The sequence below is a fragment of the Oxyura jamaicensis genome, chromosome 1 (assembly GCF_011077185.1).
Source record: "Oxyura jamaicensis isolate SHBP4307 breed ruddy duck chromosome 1, BPBGC_Ojam_1.0, whole genome shotgun sequence".
Classification (NCBI taxonomy): Eukaryota; Metazoa; Chordata; class Aves; order Anseriformes; family Anatidae; genus Oxyura; species Oxyura jamaicensis.
The window spans coordinates 5439340-5459635 of NC_048893.1; the positions used below are offsets into that span (position 1 = coordinate 5439340).

The window sequence follows — 20296 nt, forward strand, 5'->3', positions numbered from 1 at the left end:
CAAGCATAGAAAAGCTAATTATGAATTCAAATAGGGTAAATAAGGGTGGTGGGGTAGTTTTGTTCCTCCATAAATAGCGATATTAAAATCAGAAACTGGAATTTTGAAGCCATGCCACTAATATGTCAGGGAGAACAGTGTTGTCTGCCAGCCAGCAAAGCCATAGAGTTAATGTGCTGCTCTCTCCTGCTGGAGGGTGAAGATCTTAGGCCAGGTAGGTCACACACCAGTAGTCTTAGCAGAGCTGTATCCTCCCTGCGACTCGGGTTTATTTCGGTCACCATCATGACTGATATTCTGTCATGCCCTCATGCATCATGGCTTGTTAAACTTGAATTGCTTTCTACACACCCATGTTCACACTTGAAAATGAGTTCAGCTGTGCCAACCAGGTTTTCAGGCAGATGTTTATCAGCTTCACAAAATCACCATGCCATGAGAGAAGGCAAAGCGTTGGAAAAATGGTTGGTATTGCAGAGCTGAAATGAAAAGTGCTAAGGGAGATTTGCAGCCAAGGGAGCTTGGTTGAAAAAGCCCAGGGTGAAAAGCTGCTTCTCTAAAGCAAGAAGGAGGATTTATAGAGTTAAATCTTAGTAATGAGGTCTGATACTTAATGAGCTTTAATTCATGTTACCGTTTCTCAAGATGCTAGTTCCCTTTGCCACAAACAATATTTGTTTTCCCAGCACCAGTTCAGATGTGCTTCCCTCCCGGACACAGAGGGGTGAATGAAAAATAGTCACTGTCTTAGGAAAACACTGTCCTCATGATGCCAGAGCCTTCGGGAACTCACAGTGCTCACAGCAGTGAGATGGAAATATGGTCCAATAAACTCTGTTTGGCATCTCTTTCCAATTGCATAACGAGTGTGCATCATAGTATCATGGAAGAAAAGAGCTTGAAAAATATATTCATCGGTATTTATGCCAACTTTCGAGCTTCGTTGAAGGATTCAGGCAAATAATCTTTATTACCAGCAGATAGTTGCAAGGAATAGCTCCAGGTTACACTGCTCAGTAGAATAATTTTAGTTTGTACTACTACTTTTTGTTGTTGTTGTTCTTTTCTTTTTTACATAATGAAGAGTAAAAAGCTTTCAGCTGACTTTTCTGTCACGTCTACACTACAACAGCAACCGTACTGCTAGAGTAGTAACAGTGGAGCCATAGGGTTTTACTGTAGGGTTGTAGGGTGCCTCATGCTTCCAGTAGCAAGACAAAAATCCCTTTCTGCAGCAGCAAGGGAAAATGTAACACTTGTGATGGGTGCAGTATAAGTGTTAAGATAAAGAGAAAGGTTGAACTGGTTGTTCCTATTGTAGTTTCTAGCCAGGAGCTGACAGAACTTTATATTAAAGTCGCACCCCTTGCTGTCACTACTGATAATGTACCATCAGCATTTCCACTCCAAATTCCTATTGTCAGCTGTTTGAAACTCATCTGTAATACGAGACTAAAATGATGATACAAAGCTCCAGTGGTGGAGCAGTGTACTTTAAAGAAACTGAGATTTTCTCCTTAACTCAAGTTTATAACTTGTTTTATTCTACCAGCTACAAGAAATAGGCAGCAACCAAAACACACTGCCTTCCAACGGCTCTGGGATAGTCCCTGTGAAATTAGTTGGCTGGCAGAGAGTAATTCCTAGCTGCAAAGAGTATTAAAAAAATAAAAATACCCTGTTGGTTGTAGAGATAAAGAAGCCGGGGACTGAACAGACATGGAGGCTGGCCTTCGCTTTAGCAGGGTTCGCGGGACTATCTAAAGAAGCTTGCAGCTGCCTGTACTATATTCATTATTCAAAGAGAAGGATTCAGCCTGCAGGGTTGTTTAATCCAGCACTTTTTCTGAAGAGCTAAGTACGCTTTACAAAAATTCATGATTGTGATATCATGTGCTAAGCTTCATTATCATGAAAAAGCAGAAGTGAACTGCCTCAGATGATTAAGATTTTAAATCACTTATTGTGAACGGCTTAAGGAAACTTTCAGACCTTCTGACTTCCAGCACATGTCTACATGACCACAGATGCCAACACAGACAGCCATGCAGTGATAGCTGGACTAAGCGAAAATAGCCAGAAATAACCAAGTTTGATTTGTAGCTGGCCTACTAATGTGCTGTATGGCTGTAGGTGAGTTGATTTTTTCATTGTCTGTTATCCCCTTCCTTAAAACAAGGATAGCAATGCTCCTCTAGCTTTATAAGATGCTTTTTTTTAGACCAGTGGATCAATATCTCTGTATCACTCTAGGAATTATTACCATCCATAACGATGATAAAAAAAATCCTCTTATCCTTATCACAGGAACACCATGCAACAAATTATTTGCCTGTATTGCTAAGTGCAGATTTATATAATAGATACCAGAAACAACTCAACTGGGTTAATAGCATGCTCTGAAGAAAACCTGCTAATAACATGTACAGACAATTGGATGTACCACGGAAATTGGGGAAAAGCTCCAAATATATATTCCTACACCTTCCAGGCTCCTAATTGTGTGTTGTTGTTGTTTTTTTTAACAAAATATCACCAGACACATGGGACAAGTGCACATTTCTAGACACATTGATTACAGGAATATTTTTTTCTTTGTTTGCTTTAAAAGCAGGTCAGAAATGGCATGGAGAGTTATACCACGGTCAGGCAATTTGATTTCATGAAAATCCATTCATAACTTTCAGATCTGGGGGCTTTCTTGACGAATGAATAATAGACAATTAGCATTTGCATCATAATTACTTGCAGTGTAGAGTAGGTGAGGAAGTTTTATGCCTTTATGTCTGGTTGTTTCTCCTTATGGGTATTTACTGCTCCTTTCTGAGCTCAAGTAAGGTGAAGTGCCACCATGGGAGCAGCCTGGATTAGGAGCCACCTTTTGACCTCTGCATCAATAAATGATGAGAAACAAGCACAGGGGAAGTTCAGTATTTTTTCTTGCTCTTCAGAAGCACCTTCATGCCTTATTTATTTTGCTGTAACATGGTAACTTTTTAATTTTTCCTGTCATTGTGGCGCATTTAATTTTCTTCTTCCCCTGGTGAAACGTTTCCAAAGGTGTGAAGGAGCGAACACATCCAAGTGATCAGTGTCTCAGCTGGCCTGTGGCCAGGCCCGCAACTCTATATCCCAGTTTCCATTTCTGCACCTTGTCAGCAAGCCCTGCTCAGAGGGAGGCCTGAAATGAAATAATAAACACGAGTTTTTATGCCAGCAGGAGGGTCATCGAGACACCATTAGAGAATGTGGTCTTTGGAACCCGTTTGGTTGCATAAATTCCAGTTACTGAAGTTTGTACTTTGCAGGGTGGTTAATGGACTGCCCAATTAGAAACACTGCAAGGAAACCATGAATTTATCTAGAATTTGTCATCTGGTCAACAGTCAAGAAAAGTCAGTAAAGCCAAAGGGATAAGGCATGTTCACGATGTGCCTGTTGGCTTTATGTGCCTGACATGCATAAACTAAAGAGCTTTACTGTGACTTCTTCAACAGACCTGACTTTGGGCTGAGTTGTTGCACTTGTTCCCAGACCTGCCATTGTGTATCAGCACTAGTTAATGTCCCAATGTCTGTAAAGTAAACTATTGGATGTCTTCATTTGGAGCTGAAATGTGTGTGACCCACTAAGACATATTTTAGTGTGATCTTTCTTTACTAGAAAGCTGTCTCCCAGGCTAGTCTTCCCTGCAGACTATGCTATGGCATCACAGTGTAGAAAAGGGAAAGTCTACTTTGCAATCTCAGCTAGAAATATTTTAGCACAGCTAGGACTTATTTTTATCACACTTAATTTCCATAGCTTTTTACTTGAGCCTTATCTTTTCCTTAAATAGAGACTTTCATCTCAGAGGATCCCAAATGCTTCTTGCAGGAGTATTTTGGCAGCTTTTCACTATTGTTTCTTCACAGAAAGTGAAGAAAAATCTCAGTTACGGTGAACTGGGAAGCTGTAGCACAACCATTACACCACCAGCTGCGCAGCCTCCATGCCTGGTACTGAGATTGCTTGGATGCCTTGGAAAATCTCCTGAGCCTTCTTCTGTGTTGGAGGGGTCGCTGTATGGTTGTTGTGGTTTTCCGTTTGTTTTTTTGTTTTTTTTTTTTTGTTTTTTTTTTTGTTTTTTTTTTTAATTGATTACATATGCCTTTATTTCATCTCCAGAACTTTAAAGGCATGTTCTTTAAACTCCCATTTTTAACTCTAGGCCTGAATCCAAAATGTCTAGGGGTTTTGCATCTCCCTTTGTCTTCAGTGAAGGTCTGGGGGTTTTAAACCTCTAGTAGACAATGGTGGTTTTATCTGGGAGGTTGCTTGTGTAGATACGAAATCAGACCCCTTACCTTGAGGCTTCTATGGTTAAAAATGTTCTACTTCACTGGCAGCTCGCTGGTATTGATGTTATGCTACTCTGTGCATGAACTGCCAACTGAACATTTCAAAACAGTCTATGAAAGCCTGAGATGAGAAGAACTGAGTGAAGCAGGAACTGAAATGGGGCAGTGCTGAGCATCTTTAAATATTTCAGATAATTTGAGCAGCGAGCCCTAGTTATGGGGTGGCATGGTTCAAAGAGAAGCTTTTCTTATTTTGCAGCCTTTTCAAAATTCTCTTTCAGTTCGCTGCGGGGGGGGGGGGCGGAAGAAGACCAACCTGTGAGTTTGGATGTTACGTTAGCTGAGATGGCAGATGCAATAACATGCTCCAAAATCTCTGTGCTGGAGCTGGGTGCCCTCCTTCAATTCTGCCTGTACCAGGACAGTATTTGGTGAAATCTTTCCCTAGTCAACCTATCTCTTGTAGGGGGTGAGAAGGTGGCCTTAGAGAAAGAACCAAAACTCTCAGCCTTCCTTTTTCCATCCCCTTTTGCTCCTGTTAGTAATCCCTGACATTTTGAAACCATAGGTGATAAATAATTGCAAGGTGACTTTTAGGTTAGTCATTTTTACAAAAGATTTATATATATATATATATTTCAATACATTAGCTATAGAAATACACCTTCTCTAGGTTTTTGCTTCCAATCTGATCTCCATAGCTCCAGTAACAGGGCAGTAATTGAAGTATCAGGACTCAGTATGGTAGAACAGAAACAGTTTGCTTGTAGCTGTTGGTGCAGAAGAGCTTGGCCCATGGCACTACAATTAATGCAGAGTTTCATATGATGAGGTGAGAGGCCATGGAAATCTTTCTTGTTTCCTTGCACCACGAGGCATGAAATCTGATTAGTCTTGTCCTGTTATAATTGTGATTTACAATCCTGAAGCTGCTGGCGTGTTCCCAAAAGACCACCTATATCCATGAGATATAGAGTGGAGTATACTGAAAAGAGAGCATTTTCCCAATGCGTCAGAAACCAGGATGAGTACAGGATGGTTCAGGGCTGCCAGAACTCGTCTAGCTTTAACAAGTAAAATCCAGTGTGCTCAGACACCGACTTTTGATGAAATTCTAGATGCCCAAGGAAAACATCGTCCTAAAGTGTATATGTTCCCCATATAGAAAATTAAAGGTGCTGCCGTCACCTGAGGCAGAGAATACAAGTATCTCAGAAGAACAACTTTTCTCAATACCTAACTTATACGTGCAAATCTGGCTATGAAATGGACTGAATCCTGTTATCTAGGTTTAGCTTCTCTCCAGTGTGACATAAAAGGAAAGGATCCCAAGTTTCACACATAACAAAATATATAGGATCCCATGTTTCATACATAATAAAATACATGTGCATGCATAACATATACAAATACTGAGCATGCGTCCAAGTTTGATAGCTGAAAAAAAATGCCTTTAAATGTGAATGCATGTAGCTTTTAGTCTGGAAAGGTGGTTTAATTATCTAGCATCTAATTGGGGTGCTTGATGGTAACAACTGAAAGTCTAGGTTATCAGATAATTTAGAAATGAAGTTGTCTAGTGAATTTTTACCATGATTATTTAGGCAAATTAGGTATTTGCTGTGCAAATGGGCAGTCCATCGGTGGGAAATGGCTTGCTGACCAGAGATAACAAGGGGACCTAACCTTGTAGCCTCTGGCTGGCAAACCTCAATTAAAATGCAGTCCTGTCTTCTCCATGGAACGCTGTTTCCAAATGCTCATATTCAAGCCACATAACCTCATTCATCAAGCATTCCCCTTGCTCAGAGAACAAGTTTCTTTTAAATAGGTAGCTTGCTATACAGCACTTTGCAGAGATCTGCTACGAAAGTCTTTTCACTCCACAACAAAGGAAAACGGGACCCAAGCAAATGAATTTGGGCTGGGCAATGAGGAGGGAGGTTTTGCCGTAGCAAAGTCCCCAACAGCTGAGCTTTGTGGTTAGAAAGAGAAAAAGCTTAAGGGAGGGAAGAGTGAGTCTGCTTTATCTTGAGAGGAGTACAGCTTTATTTCTCTGCTGATTCACATTTCTTTTGAGACCTGCTAATTGCAACATCTCTCAGTAAGTTACTTACAGCAGTACTGCTGGGTAGAAATTGTGATAAATGCATAAACTGTGTCTTATTGATTTTTGTTGACATTTTACATGCTTCTTATGCATTCTAAACCTCCATTCAGTAATTGTCACTATGGTACATGCTCCTGGATAATGAGAGCGAAAGAAGTGAATGAAGCAGTTTCTTGACCATTATGAACAATATTATTCAAGGCTCTATGGGGTTTCTTGCCTGCCCTCCAGTATATCTATATTTGTGCTCATCCCCCTTTGAATTATCAAGACAAGAAATGAAAACCCTTGGTGTTATTTCCTCTGTTAATGATAATAACAGAAATGTGTTTTTTTTAAGAGAGATTACTTTGATGGTAAATTTGGGCCTCTTTAATTTTAGTGCACAGCAGCAACATGGAAGCTAGCAGAGGTACTGTAGTTTATTTACCCTTCTACTGCACATTTGGTCTAGAATGCTGTACAGAAAGCTGTTCATTACATCATTTTCTTTGACAGGACGTTGATGCTGAATAGCAGTAGTATAGCAACATGTAGTGTGCCTAAACAGCAGTAAGACATCATCAGTTCTTACGTTACCTGAGACATACGTAACAAGTCATGACACTGCCATGAAGTTTGCATAAAAGGATCCTGACTTCTGATTTTATAATGCTGACCCATCAGCCAGAGGTTCATAAGCCAGCTTAGGTTTTCTTGTACCAAGGGCCTTTACATTAAAGAGAAAAAACTACCGCATGATGCAAAAATGCATTGACTTTATTTTCATGACTAGATGTAGTGCTTTTGGGTAATGATCAGGCATTGCTTTCTCTTACTGTTGTTTGATTAAAATGTGAATACAGTCTTGACTTGATAATCTCACCAGGTACACACGGAGCAAAAAGAAAAGGTATTTTATGCCTCTAATTGATTTGCATAAACTGAACAATCTGTTGCTTGTTGGATTGCAAAATGGTTTATTTTGCCCATTGGCCACAGGGGCAACAATATTATATTTTTGATGCCAGAATGTAGCTTTCATGCATTAGCTCTAAAATGACAATATGCTTTAGCCTCTCAGTGCTTAGATTTGCTTCATTTGGAAATCTTTTAAGTAGTAATAATAATAATGTTTTGAGGAAATTGAGTGGAACACTAAATTATTCTCTGAAACCTAAGTTCAAACTGTGCAAGGCTAAGGGAGCTGAAAATCAATGCACTTTTAAAGTCATTAGAGATCACAAGTGAAATAAGTCTGTGTTGCTTTAGCTAAGCTTTTAGTGTGCCATGGTATTATTACAAAATCAGCCTGAATCTGCATTAATTTCACAGTCTTTTTCTTTAAGATGCCCAAGGGTGCATGAAGAATAAAATGTAAATCTCAGAAGGCAGTGTTTTTATTAGTCAAAAGGGCAGTGAGTCATGCACTACGAAAGTTGACCTGTACCATGCCTAGTATAGGTATGACTGACAACAGTAAAAGGGTGGAAAAATAGCCCAGGCATTCGCCTACTGGCTTTTCATTATGATTTAAAAGACTATAAAGCGAGAAAAGTGATTTTTTAGTTATTCATGCACATAACTTCAAAATTGTTCAAGTTGGTGGTAGCTTTCATAGATCAAAGAATTATACATGTACCTAGGACTCTGAGAAACAAAAAAAAAATGAGATTTTTATTTTAAATATGTTATTTTCTTAAATGTTGAGATTCCACCTACATTACTGAATTTTGTCTGAGTCTTTCCACACTTAGTTGCAGGGTACACAGTGGAGTTTTTCTCATCCCTATTTGTGTGGTTGTTCTTGGCACATCACAGAAATCTGTAAGCGACATTATGGACTCCTTTAAATTCTCAGTTCAGCTGCTGGTGATGCCAGTCCTTTATTCACTATCCAAAATTTACCTGCACAAAAGACATAGCAAGCAACTATTAATGCATGGCCTGAAGAGACTAAACTACGCAATCCAAACTCTGCATAAAAGCCTTACTTATTTCAAACCCTGTGGCTAAAGAACAAAACGAAAACAAAACAAAACAAACAAAAAAAAAGAACAAAGAAAAGAAAAAACAAATTAAAGAAAGAAACCCTTTCTCCTCACCCATCCCCACCTAATTTTTTTTCTTTCATCTATGGTCAGATTAGCAAGTCAGCACTGTCGATAAATAAACTAGAGAAGTTGTTTATTTTTATGTACTACTGAGAACAGTGTCGTCTTGTGGCCGTTCTCGTAGACTGTGTTGGTTTAACAAGCGTCCAACCCTTTTGTCTTGTTGTTTTTTGTCTTTCCTGCTCCCTGTCCCCTTGTTCCCACAGGCTGTGCGTTTGTCACATTTTCTACAAGGGCAATGGCACAGAATGCAATCAAAGCCATGCACCAGTCTCAGACCATGGAGGTACAGTACTGTATCATTTGCCCTTTCTTTGTTTTCTTTGTGCAAATGATTGCGAATGGTAAAGCCATGCTCTCCTGGACCAGATCAGACACATGACAATCACAGATTTAAACTTTTTACCAACTCACTCTGCCTCTCCTTGTCAAGCTTATTTTCCTTTATGACCTGGAAATGCACAATAAGATTGCCGTGTGGTGTCCAACCACGGCTCTTTATCCTGTTTTCAGTGGCATTCAGCAGAAAATAAAAATGCTGTGAATACCACTCCTCACTCATACTTAGAATATATCTAATGAGTAAATTACCTTTAATATTAACACCCCCTCACCTCCCCCCCAAAAATTCATAGTTTCCTTTAAATAGATTTTTAAGTGTTCTGGTTTGCGCTGCTCTGAGAAAAAGCTCAAGAGACTTAATGTGGCCACGCTGAGTTACTAGTGCATGTGTTTTTCTGCAAATAGAATCTCTTTTTAAGTTAATATAATTTCTCCTTCATATAGCCAATAAAAATGCTAATGATGACAGAGCATACTGAAGCTTCCTGCAGAGCACCGTCGTGGCTGGCCTCTCACAAGCAAGGGGCTCTGTCTCCTCCCACACTGCCTCTACGGCCTCGTATTTCATAATGATGAGCAACACGAAACTTTAAACCTGTTCACTTTATGTGAATTTAGCTGCAGGCTAACGATCCGTTCATTGGAGTGGTGATCGAATGCCACAGCTTGTCTGGCAATCTCAAACTTTTGTCAGTCTGTGATTTTTGTCATGGTCTTTCAGAATTTTGCACAAAAAACCGCACAAGTATTAAGTCTTTACTTACTCTGGATCTTCTAGCTTATCATTGGAGAGTGCATGTTATACTGTATTATGTATACTGTATCTTTGTGTAGTGATGATTTTTCTCAGAGGTGGCATTGATGTTATGTGCACTTGTTTCTTTTTATTTATTTCTTCCACCAGGACCTTTCGATTTTTCTCAGTGACTTTTCTTTGCAATGCTCTAGTCTCCCACAGCATGCTGGGTGCTAAACAATCATTATTGCGTCATGTCGTTGAGCTGCTTTGTGTAACGAGCCAAGGGGGGAGAGCAGGGGTGGGAGGGTGGAGAGAGGAGGAGAAGGAAAAAAAGGAAAAAGAAGGCAGTGCATGAAAATGTCACTAACTGTTTCCTGTATTCTACAAGTAATGATACTGACATTGCAAAGCTATTGTCTTTCCAAACATCACGTTTGAATTTGGTTGAGCTTATTTTATAATCAATGTGTTTTCTTTTCAGTGCAATGCATTTTTAGACTCTAAGTAAACAGTTTTAGATGAGAATCTGCCAATGAGATGAGAATAATTGAAATTATCTTTACTAGAAAGCTGATGCTATACAATACATGCAGTCTGACATTATATTGTGAAAAAACTGCCACTTTGAGTCTTTGAAATAATACTCATAGTAATTTGTCTGCCATGCACTGCTCCATTAATTCAGATCTATATATTTTGCTGGGTTTGATTCCAGGTAAAAAGAAAATGTTTTTTTTTGGTGATACTGTGTTTTACCTCTATTTTTCTGTGTGTTTTAATGTATTTTTCCGTCTAGCAAAATGAATTTTACACAGCTCCACCTCAGAAGATATTAACATTAAGAGATAATACATCCCAGACAAATTCTCAATATTTTTTTTTTTTGTTAAATGCCATACTTCAACTGAGGCTGCATTTTGATTTGATACTCCTGTTGACTTCAGTTCTGTAGGATAGTTACTGTTGAATCTCAACATCTTTAGAGTCGTCATCAATGAGATCCCCAAATTGGCAAGGCAAGGCAACTCCAAACATCTGGGTGTTAGTGCCAGTTGAGCTTAGGCTGAGAGTCCCTTCTTGGAGAGAAGCAGTACACCCTCCGCCTCCATGGGTGATGGACTGAACAGAGTCTGTACCTACTGTCTTGCCAACACAAAGAAAAATATGAAGGCTACACGAGCTGTTGAGAAGAAAACGGCACTAAATGGGGTGCAGATGCCAAGTCATTGAATGAGGAGGGGAGGTGCATGTTGTGTATGTACTGGGACCTTCCTCTCGAGATAGAAAATGGAAAAGCATAAAGCAGAAGTCATTCTTTAAGCAAAACAATTTTGCTTTCTTTTGCCAATGCTCTCCTGGTAAAAAGTTAATATAGGTTACCTAGTGTTAAATCTTGACTCTCAGCCTGAAACAGTGGGCCCTGGACACATTTATTTCACATTTAATGCAAAAAAGAAGTGGGCTGGGGGGAGAATGTGTATTACACAATCACATCTCAACTCAATTACTGCAGATTTTTTTTTTTCTGACTTCATTATTTTCTGTTTCTTGGCATGCATCATTGACCAAGATGTATTTTCAAAGTGGGCTAAGAAAGAACAACAGGGATGTTGATGTCCAGATGAACACATCTCCTAAAATAATGAATTCTTTTACTACTTTTTGCATCTGACTTTGTGACCCAGTAAAATCAACTGATTTTAAAAACATAATTGCTGCTCTGAGTTTCTGCTCTTCTATCTCATTTCTATGGGTTTTGTTTGTTTGTTTAAGGCATTCAAATGCAGCACCAGTGGAAGACACTAATTTGTTATCATGGAGTAAATTTGATGCAACAATAACCCTTTTCTCATATAGAGCCACTTGCTACATATAATTTCAGTCTTCAAAATGTTTGCTCTCTCAAAAATGATGAAGTGATAAAATATAGAGCAGACAGTGAAAAAATGAATTATAGGTTCATAAATTGCAGAGATATTGTTTTTATACAATTTACTGACATTTAAGCATTCATAAATATGATGTCAGCTGTAGTGTTGACTGCTGAGCTGCTGAACTGAGAACTGAAATAGCCATAAAATATTTCTGCCTTTAAAATTCATTTCTATTTCTTTGGAAATAGATTTGATTCTCCTGTACATCTAGGTAGCAGTCAGTAAGTTCTGGTTGTTTTTAGCCCCATGCTACCAAAGTTCATATTAAATACAGGACAGCTTGCTTTTTTATTAGATAAACCAGAAAATTTTCTCTCATACCCTTCAACCCCCAGCTCCCTTTTTTTTATTATTTTTAAGGGCCTTGTTTTTAATATTAGTATAAAAATCACTGAAGAGAGGTAATTGTGTAACAAGATGACTGCTTCATAATCTTTATTTGATTGCTGGAGTGGTATATATCTCTTTTCTTCCTCCCTGAAACACTGAAAGACAATTTTACAATGAAACACACAGGGAAGGAGTTGGAGGTGGAATAATAAATCATAAGTGATGATTTTCTAAGATAATTCTAAAAAAACAGTGTTGATGGGAGATCTTCATAAAAGACATATTATTATTGTGGTTTATTTCATCATTTCATCTGTTGATTTTGAATGTTCTTATCATTTGTCCTGGTGTGAGGTTCTTCAAAGGAAAGGTACTCAGCTGCTCTTTGTAGATAATAGAGGACAGGAACTTTTCTCAAGATGTTCGCAGTGTTGTGAGAGCAGACAGAGTTAGGTTAAGTAAAACCCCGCACCCCATCCTACACTACGCACTTTGGCTAAAATGCTGCTGTGTTTTTTGGACTTGAGTCATCTTTCACTCCTACCATTGTGTTCAGATTGAAGTTAGACAAGAAATTAGTATAACAAAGCAAGGTGTTGGAGGGAAGTTATTCATTGGCTCCTATGTAGCTCAAAAACAGGGTGGAATGGATTGGCAGGTTCTGTGACTCACCAAATGCTTGAGTTAATTTGAAGAACTGAATCATTGCAGTTTGCTCTCTTGATTTGAGGAAAATAAAAAAAGAAAAAAAAAAAAAGAAAAAAAAACACTTGAAAGGTTAAAATACGAAAACATTTGATAGCAGGAAAAAAAAAAAAAAAAAGTAGTGAAAAAAGGTAGCGGAGACATCATTCACATTCACATCTCATTCTCACAGCGACTTTGCCTAGGACTATCCAGCCAGGAGTCCAAGGTTGGACATTTAGCTTCCCTCGACAGTCCACTTAGTCCACAACCTCCTACTTCTTCTCAGTCCCTCAGACACGGGTGAGGAGTAGACTGCAAACCAGATCTCTGGATCTTAAAACCTCCCTGTTTCCTAAGGTATCTTGCAGCCCTCCCATATCATGTAACAAGAGGCTCATAGAAGCACTAGGAGAATCAGGTAAAAAATAAAAGAATGGTGCCAATCAGGAATGGGCTGCTATCACCAGAACTAGCCACTTTTGGTCTGCATCTTGCCCTTTGTTCACATCTTAATGGTGTTTGATAAAAAGCGTGCCAGGGAGCAGACCTCAGGTGGGTGAATTGTCCAAGCAGCATCACCCTTTGTGCTCACGAGAGGTCCTTGATCTGAAAAGAACCAGTGACCCGTTGATGATGGGCTCTGCAGTAAATCTGGACCTATTTACTTAGGGTACACGAGCCAGCTGCACTGAGCACAACCGCACAGTCAGCCCATGGTGGCAGGGCAGCGCTGGCTGTGTGGTCCCTGGCAGCAGGGAGGTTGGACACCTCTCCCCGTTGGCGATGCCTTGAAAACAGACTGCAGACAAAGCATCATGTCCATCTCATCAGCTGTGAAGCTTAATTAAAGAGGACTGGTACACTGACTGTCTCTGGCAGCAGTTTTGAGAGCTGGAAGGAAAATAGAGCCTGAGGAAAGGTGCTTTATAAAAAGAACTAGGAAATCAATAATTCTCCGTGGCCTCTTTTCCTAAGAAGCTGAAAATCTTAGTCCTTGCGGTCCTGAATATGCCAATCACAAAGAGAGGGTGAACGGTCAGATCATGCCATCGCTGGTGGCCCTAGGGGACATGGCTGAGCTCACAATGCAGGGTTGACTCGGTGTGATTTAACGCCTCTGTTTCCCAATCTGTCTAACCACAGGGCTGCTCTTCGCCAATCGTGGTGAAGTTTGCTGACACCCAAAAGGACAAGGAGCAGCGGCGTTTGCAGCAGCAGTTGGCACAGCAGATGCAACAGCTCAATACTGCCACTTGGGGAAACCTCACAGGTCTTGGAGGACTCACACCACAATATCTAGCTGTAAGTTCATTTCAGAGGCGGTGGCTATATAATGCTGTATTTATTTTAGAACCATGAAAAATAGCTATAGTAAACTTCCTTCAATAAGATGCTACGTCCTACAGGACACGTAGCATGTCTTCATGTAAAAAAAAAAACACAACTCTGCATGTTTATTGCATGGTCTAAAAGTAAATAACAAGGAATAGAATTTGAATAAACATTTCAATGTGTCACTGCTGTCCAAGGCAAGCACTTAAAGTTTACTCATGCTGCAAAATAAAATTTGATTCCATTAGTTTTATTGTTCTTTTGAATGTTAGATTCTGTTTTTTATAACGGGGATAAAATTTAAGTTATTCCCTAGGGAAGGGCAGATAGGCCTCTGAACACTGTACAGTCCGTATTTATATCGTGCAACTTCTAAACTCAGATGTTCTGGTTCAGTCTAATTTTACATATTTTCATCTGGAAATTACTTTTACTTTAATGCATGGTCCCATCAATGCTAAACATGCGTGATTCCTACTATCTTTTACAGAAAGCGAAGATGGCAGAGGAAAGCAATTTGTCTCTCATAAATTTAAAATGATATTTTCTTTGATCCCTATGTAAGATGAAAAACAAGTGCTAGCTGCTGCCCCTGTTGGAGAAATCTGAAATGCACGGCCGTGCGTCTTAGGTCCTGGATTGCCAAGTCTCCCTTTGCAGCACAGCTGTGAGAGAGCTTCTGTTTTGGGAGGCTCTGGAGTTGCGTGCACTGGTTGAGAAGCTTTTTGATAATTTGGGGGGTTCCTGGTGATTCTGAGCTAGATGAATAGATGAATCCATGTATGTACTGTATATGCATAAGTACATAATTTGTATGCATACAATGCTTTGGTACAGTGATATAATGATAAACAGCAATTTACCTGGCAATTAAAAATATATATTAGTATTGAGGTAGGCTAATTAATACTGAGGTAGGCTAAATTGCTGTATACAAATACCAGTCTAATGAGTATCTGTGTGCTTGATTCATATAGATAATAAAGAAAAAAATTAATTCGAGAGGGTGGGGGAGAATGGACCGTGATTGACAGAGATGAGTTATAGTAACTACTAGACTACAGAGGGTTGTAATTAGTCACGCTATGTTGGTTTAAATAGATTTAACACCTGGTTGTTAAAAAGAATAAATTGATTAATTGTTTTAAAGCAGCAATGTTATTGAGTTTCCCTTGTGTCTGTGTGTTTCTTAATAGAGATTAGACATTAATATGGATTTACAACGTTGACTCTAGGGATGTTCATTCCAACAACAGACAGAAGCAAGAGACTATATAAATGTAAAGGAAAGCATAAATACTCCAAATGTGAAATGATAGCTCATTTTAGTTTTATCTTCATTCGTTACATTAATGTCAGATAGATTGCTGTTTTGTGTTGTTAATTTGCAGCTTCTGCAGCAAGCAACTTCCTCCAGTAACTTGGGTGCCTTCAGCGGCATTCAGCAAATGGCCGGTAAGTTAAAAAGCATTTCATTTTGCTCCAGCTATGTTTTGTATTCTTAAGCTATTGAATTCTGTACCTCTAATAATCACATTGTCGGTTGGGGGGTTGTTGTGTATTAAATGTGGCAGATGTATTGGCAGGGGACAGCTCGCAGTTCAACGTCAATAGAAACACTTTCTCCCCTCTTTCAGAAACTGAAATTAAACCCAGTGCTCCCAGGTTGTGCAAACAGTTTGTCTTGCATTAGTCACCTGCCATTTGTCCAAAGTAACCAATTGTAAATTGCAGGAGAGCTCTTAGTCCCTGCAGCTGTATCCTTCCCTATGAAAAGTGTCAGTAAAGCAACAGCAGGATTACATTCTAATTTCCAGTGAGATTTCTCTGTCCGGAAAAATCAAATTAATGGCAGCCCTCAAACATTTTAATAATAGGTGGTGAGTAAAAATGTTCTGACCTTTTTAATGAAACCCAAGATTACAGGCCTACCTTTAGTATGAATTTTCAGGCTGCTTTTATAATCATGGAAAATTAACTGTGTGCCTTTTTGACTTTGGAACCCTAGTTGACAAAATTACACAACAGAAGCTTTTATGTAAAGGTATAATCTTTAGTCTGGGGGAAAAAGAAAAGAAGAAAGAAAAAAAAAGGAAAGAAAGAAAAGGAAAAAAATATCAAAGCGTGAGCATATTTGAAAGCCAGCTAGTTGGAGGGTTTCTTAGTAATGAGCTGTGTGCCAGTAGTAACTGATGTGTAGTGATTAGCAAAAGGTCACTCCCACTGTGTGACCTACCATGCTGATACCCTAACTTAACATGATGCTAGAGAAGGCAGCATGTGCAGTAAATCAGAGCACAGATGCACATTATGCCTACCGCGAGAAACTGTTAAAAAGCCTTTTTTCTTGTTAGAGGAGAAAAAAAAAAAAAAAGAGAAAAAAAAAAAGGAAACACAAAACCCCCAAATTGCTACATTAGTTTATTTTAATCATGAACCCACTGAATCAATGGCATACAACATTGTGCTTGCTTCATCATCACAAAACAAAGACTAAAATATTCAGAAGTCTTTATGAACAGAATTTTCTCACTTATCTTCTAATCCTGATCTTTTGCTTCTCTGGTTTGGCTTTGAATGAATCCTGAAATACTTTAACAAGTATAGATATACCGCACAGTATAGCTATACCCCACAGGTATTCTTTGCTCAATCGTTATATTATGCCATTATTGCAGTGACATCAGAGACTAATGTGAACCTGCTGTCTGACAATATAAATTGGCCTACAGATGACAATATCTCTGAATTATTCTCTCTTCCTCAGACCTGCTGGCAGTGCTTGCTGGTTCTATTATGTTACACTTGCAATCTAGCATTTTTTCATCAAAAAAATGTATCTTAATATGATAAACAGAACAGAGCGCTTCAGTAACAGTTTTATACTTGGCAGTTTTGGAAGTGGCTTTGAGCTCAGAGATTGTGTTTAATGTTTTCATATTTGGTTAGGTCTGCAAAATGAAAGAATTGAGACACTGAGGAAAAATAACGTTATATGTATTGCATTATATGCACCTTAGAAGTTTTCTGTTGCCTGTTTCTCACTGTTAGTGTAGATTCAGCTTTGTCTCAAACTGTGTTGCAACTCAGAATTTTAGTCAAGTAATTTGAGGAGGGGCTCTCAATCCAGGATGGGATTTATTCTCTGAAAATCATATGGTCTTAAGAGTAATAAACCATCGTAAGAAATTGTAGCAGTGCATCGCTTTTACTTGAGTGATATAACTTCTTGACTACATGCTAGATCCCTAATGGGCTCATATAGGGGATAATTTACTGACTGACTGCCTCTCCTGGAAAATAAATATTTTTCTACCTTATATTCATGTTATCAAAACTGCTATAAATTTACTCTGTTCTTTCCCTGAAACATGCCACTCTAAACCTTAATGTTGAAGGTCAAATTCGTGATACTAAATTTCTCTCCAAGCTAAAGCTGTACATGAAAGCACAAAAGACCAAGCACTATTTCATCATTAGGACCAAGAGTTCATGTCCTCTCCTCAGAAATCATAAATTATCCCAGACTTTATCTGCAATACTCTTACACTGTGCACCTTGCATTAAAGATCTGTATGTCACATTTTACAAAAGGAGTAGAAAATGATCCTTTGTCTGCAGGAAGGTCTCACGTTACCTGCAGAAGCCATCCTTGAATGTTTGCCCTTGCAGTCCAGAAAGTAGCATAAATGTCCAGAGTTTTTTAACTTAATCTGTATACATTCATTTTACAAAAAATGAATCCAATATGTATTTTTCATATTGTGTGTGGCTTGCGTATTAATAGAACATGTCAAGATGAAGATTAAAGTCTGGACAAAATTGAGTAAGATGCTAAATAAGATTGATTATTACAGCTTGCACATTCTTTGACCTAAAAAAAAAAAAAGGTTTACAGTCAAATATTTGTACTTGTTCTTGTGCTGAATTTACTGGGGAGGGTTAGGCATTCCTCAACATAAGCAGCGACAGCATCTGCATGCTTGGGTGACCCTGCATGCAAGAATTTATTCAAACGTGCAGTGTGTTTGAGGGGTCAAACTTTTGTCTTTGAAATCAGTAGGTATGCTTACCACTGAATTCAGACAGTAAAGGTTTGATCAGAAGCCATTGAGATCTCATTCTTACTTACACGTCAGAGCTTTTGCACCTCTTAAGCGCCTAAGTCCCAGTGAAGTCACAGTTTGCTACATTAGGATATTTCATATAGCCACCTGCTTGTCCAAAATTGGGGACCTCCAAATCTGTAAGTATTTATTTGTAGTACTGAAGTTCATGTTGTCCCTGAACAGAAAAGAAGGGACGAAGCACACAGCCTGCTGTACAAGTGAAAAAAAGATTTACCATGCAGTTCTTTGTGATACTATTTCTTATATCAAAGCGATTTTCTTTGCAAGCAGAGCAAAACCACTGGTCTTCAGTGTGAAGTTTTAAATTCCCTTTCCGTTAATATCATGTCTCAGACTAGTTAAATTTTATGTGGCAAAACCAGGGATTCTTTGGTTTTATTGAAGGAGCATTTAGGCATTTTCAATTGAAAAGAACTGGAGTTTGTGTGGAAGATGGAGATCCAATCCAAAGAAACACAGGGATTAGTCTCAAGAACTCACTAACACAGAGACATTAAACACACAAAGCGTGAGCTCCAGAAGTGAATGTTGTTTTTGGTGTAGCAGCCCTCTGGCACTACTGCATGTTCAGTGTTGCCTTTGCCCTATTTTCATAAATCATATGTGAAGTCCAAGTAAATCATGAACCTGGCTTAACTACAATTTGTGATATTTAGATTTGAGAGGCAAAAAGTAGTAGCTTGCCATTTAGCTTTCCAAGCCTTAGGGTTCCACACTCAGTTCCCCAGCTTGTATTTTCTCATTTTTATTGAAAAATGAGATTTTCATAAAATCATTTTATTTCAGGAGTCAAGCTGAAAAATAAAATAAAATAAAATAAATATGTCAAGACTGGTAAAAATAAGTTGGCAGAGTTTGCAGGGCTGCTTTGTTATTATAATAATCCCCTCATCCTGACTACAGGAGCTAACCCTACCTTGCCAAATGCTGCTTTATTTTCTTTGTAGAACATGCAAGTGCATAACATCACTGAGCATATATTTTATAGTTTTTCCTCCCTGCCTCCAATATCTGCTAATGCTAATTTAAAGGCAATGTTTTCTCTCACATGTCTCTCAAGCTTCGGTGTCTAGCCTGTGCTTTGTCTTTGGGGAAGGCTAATAATGTGGACGAATTACATTATGTGATTTGATTGTCTTATTTTAAAAAGACAATGCAAGCTACATTCAGCACCAGCAATCTTTCAAGCAAAAATAAATAAAAAAAGATTACTTCCTCAAATACATAGAAATTTACAAAATGCATGGAAGGCTTAGTTCAAAGGTGATTGATGTCATTTGAATATTTACATTAAACTTGACTCAGATCAAAAAAAAAAAAAAAAAAAGCAGTTATTTAAGCCAACCTGCCTGTTTAAGAAGAACCCAGAAACTACTATACAGACAGTAAAAACACAGGGGTTTAGGGAGGTTTTATATTGTTCTGGGTGGCTGTAAAAAAAAAAAAAAAAAAAAATCAAATGCCCAAAAGTATATTATCTATGAAGATTTTCTATTGCCTATTAATATCAAATGTTTTGACAGGAATAAATATGTGCTTATACAAGAATATGTCAATATATGTGACTGGTCAAGACATGTAAACATGTACAATACTCATAAAAGACACAAAAGGACTCTTATTTTCAGTGGACAGACAATGTATTTTATTTTCTGAAGTCATGCAGGAGAAGAATCCATGCTTTTGGCTTTTCTTGCTTTGGATTTTAGACCTCTGAACCCTTTACAGCTGGGGCTATTTATATGTTTCCAATGTATTTTTTTGTTCCAGTCCATTCCAAACTCTCTCACAGTTTGGTTGCGTTTTGAGTTGAACTTCTGGCCCATTCAGAGTCCTTTTCAATTCATTTCACCCTTCTTCTGCTACCCAAGCCAGATTTCCTCCTGTTGCAGAGTCTGTGGGAGCAGATGGGTGAGAGAAACTCTGCGAGGTTTTGCTTTCTGAATATTTTCCTCTAATTGTTGGATTGGCTCGGTGGATCTGGAGGGACCAGTTGGAAGCCAGGGCCATCTGCACAAAAGCTCTATACTTCTGCATTGGCCCAAGGATCTTTTATATCCTCTGACTCGGTGGTGGCTTCATTCCAGCAGAGCCATACTGAAGGAGGGCTTCTCCTGCTATGACCTCTTTAGGGATATTGTATTAAAAGTAAAGGTCAGTGAGAAACTCTTTCCAGCTCAAGGGAAATAGCTGTTTCTTAAAGATAACTACCAGTTTTGAAAATGTTGACCTCAGGGACTGAAAGCATTGTGCTTTTGT

General features: G+C 38.6%; 1 protein-coding gene across 17 annotated transcripts in view; it reads left to right on the forward strand.

Moving 5' to 3' along the window:
* Window positions 1–20296, forward strand: part of CELF2 (CUGBP Elav-like family member 2) — a 565285-nt gene that overhangs the window by 496157 nt on the left and 48832 nt on the right. For all 17 annotated transcript variants that reach the window (XM_035315484.1, XM_035315498.1, XM_035315490.1 and 14 more), the window contains 3 exons: window positions 8750–8829; window positions 13719–13877; window positions 15299–15362. In XM_035315484.1, coding sequence (XP_035171375.1) covers window positions 8750–8829; window positions 13719–13877; window positions 15299–15362 — 303 coding nt within the window. The remainder of the gene's footprint in view (window positions 1–8749; window positions 8830–13718; window positions 13878–15298; window positions 15363–20296) is intronic.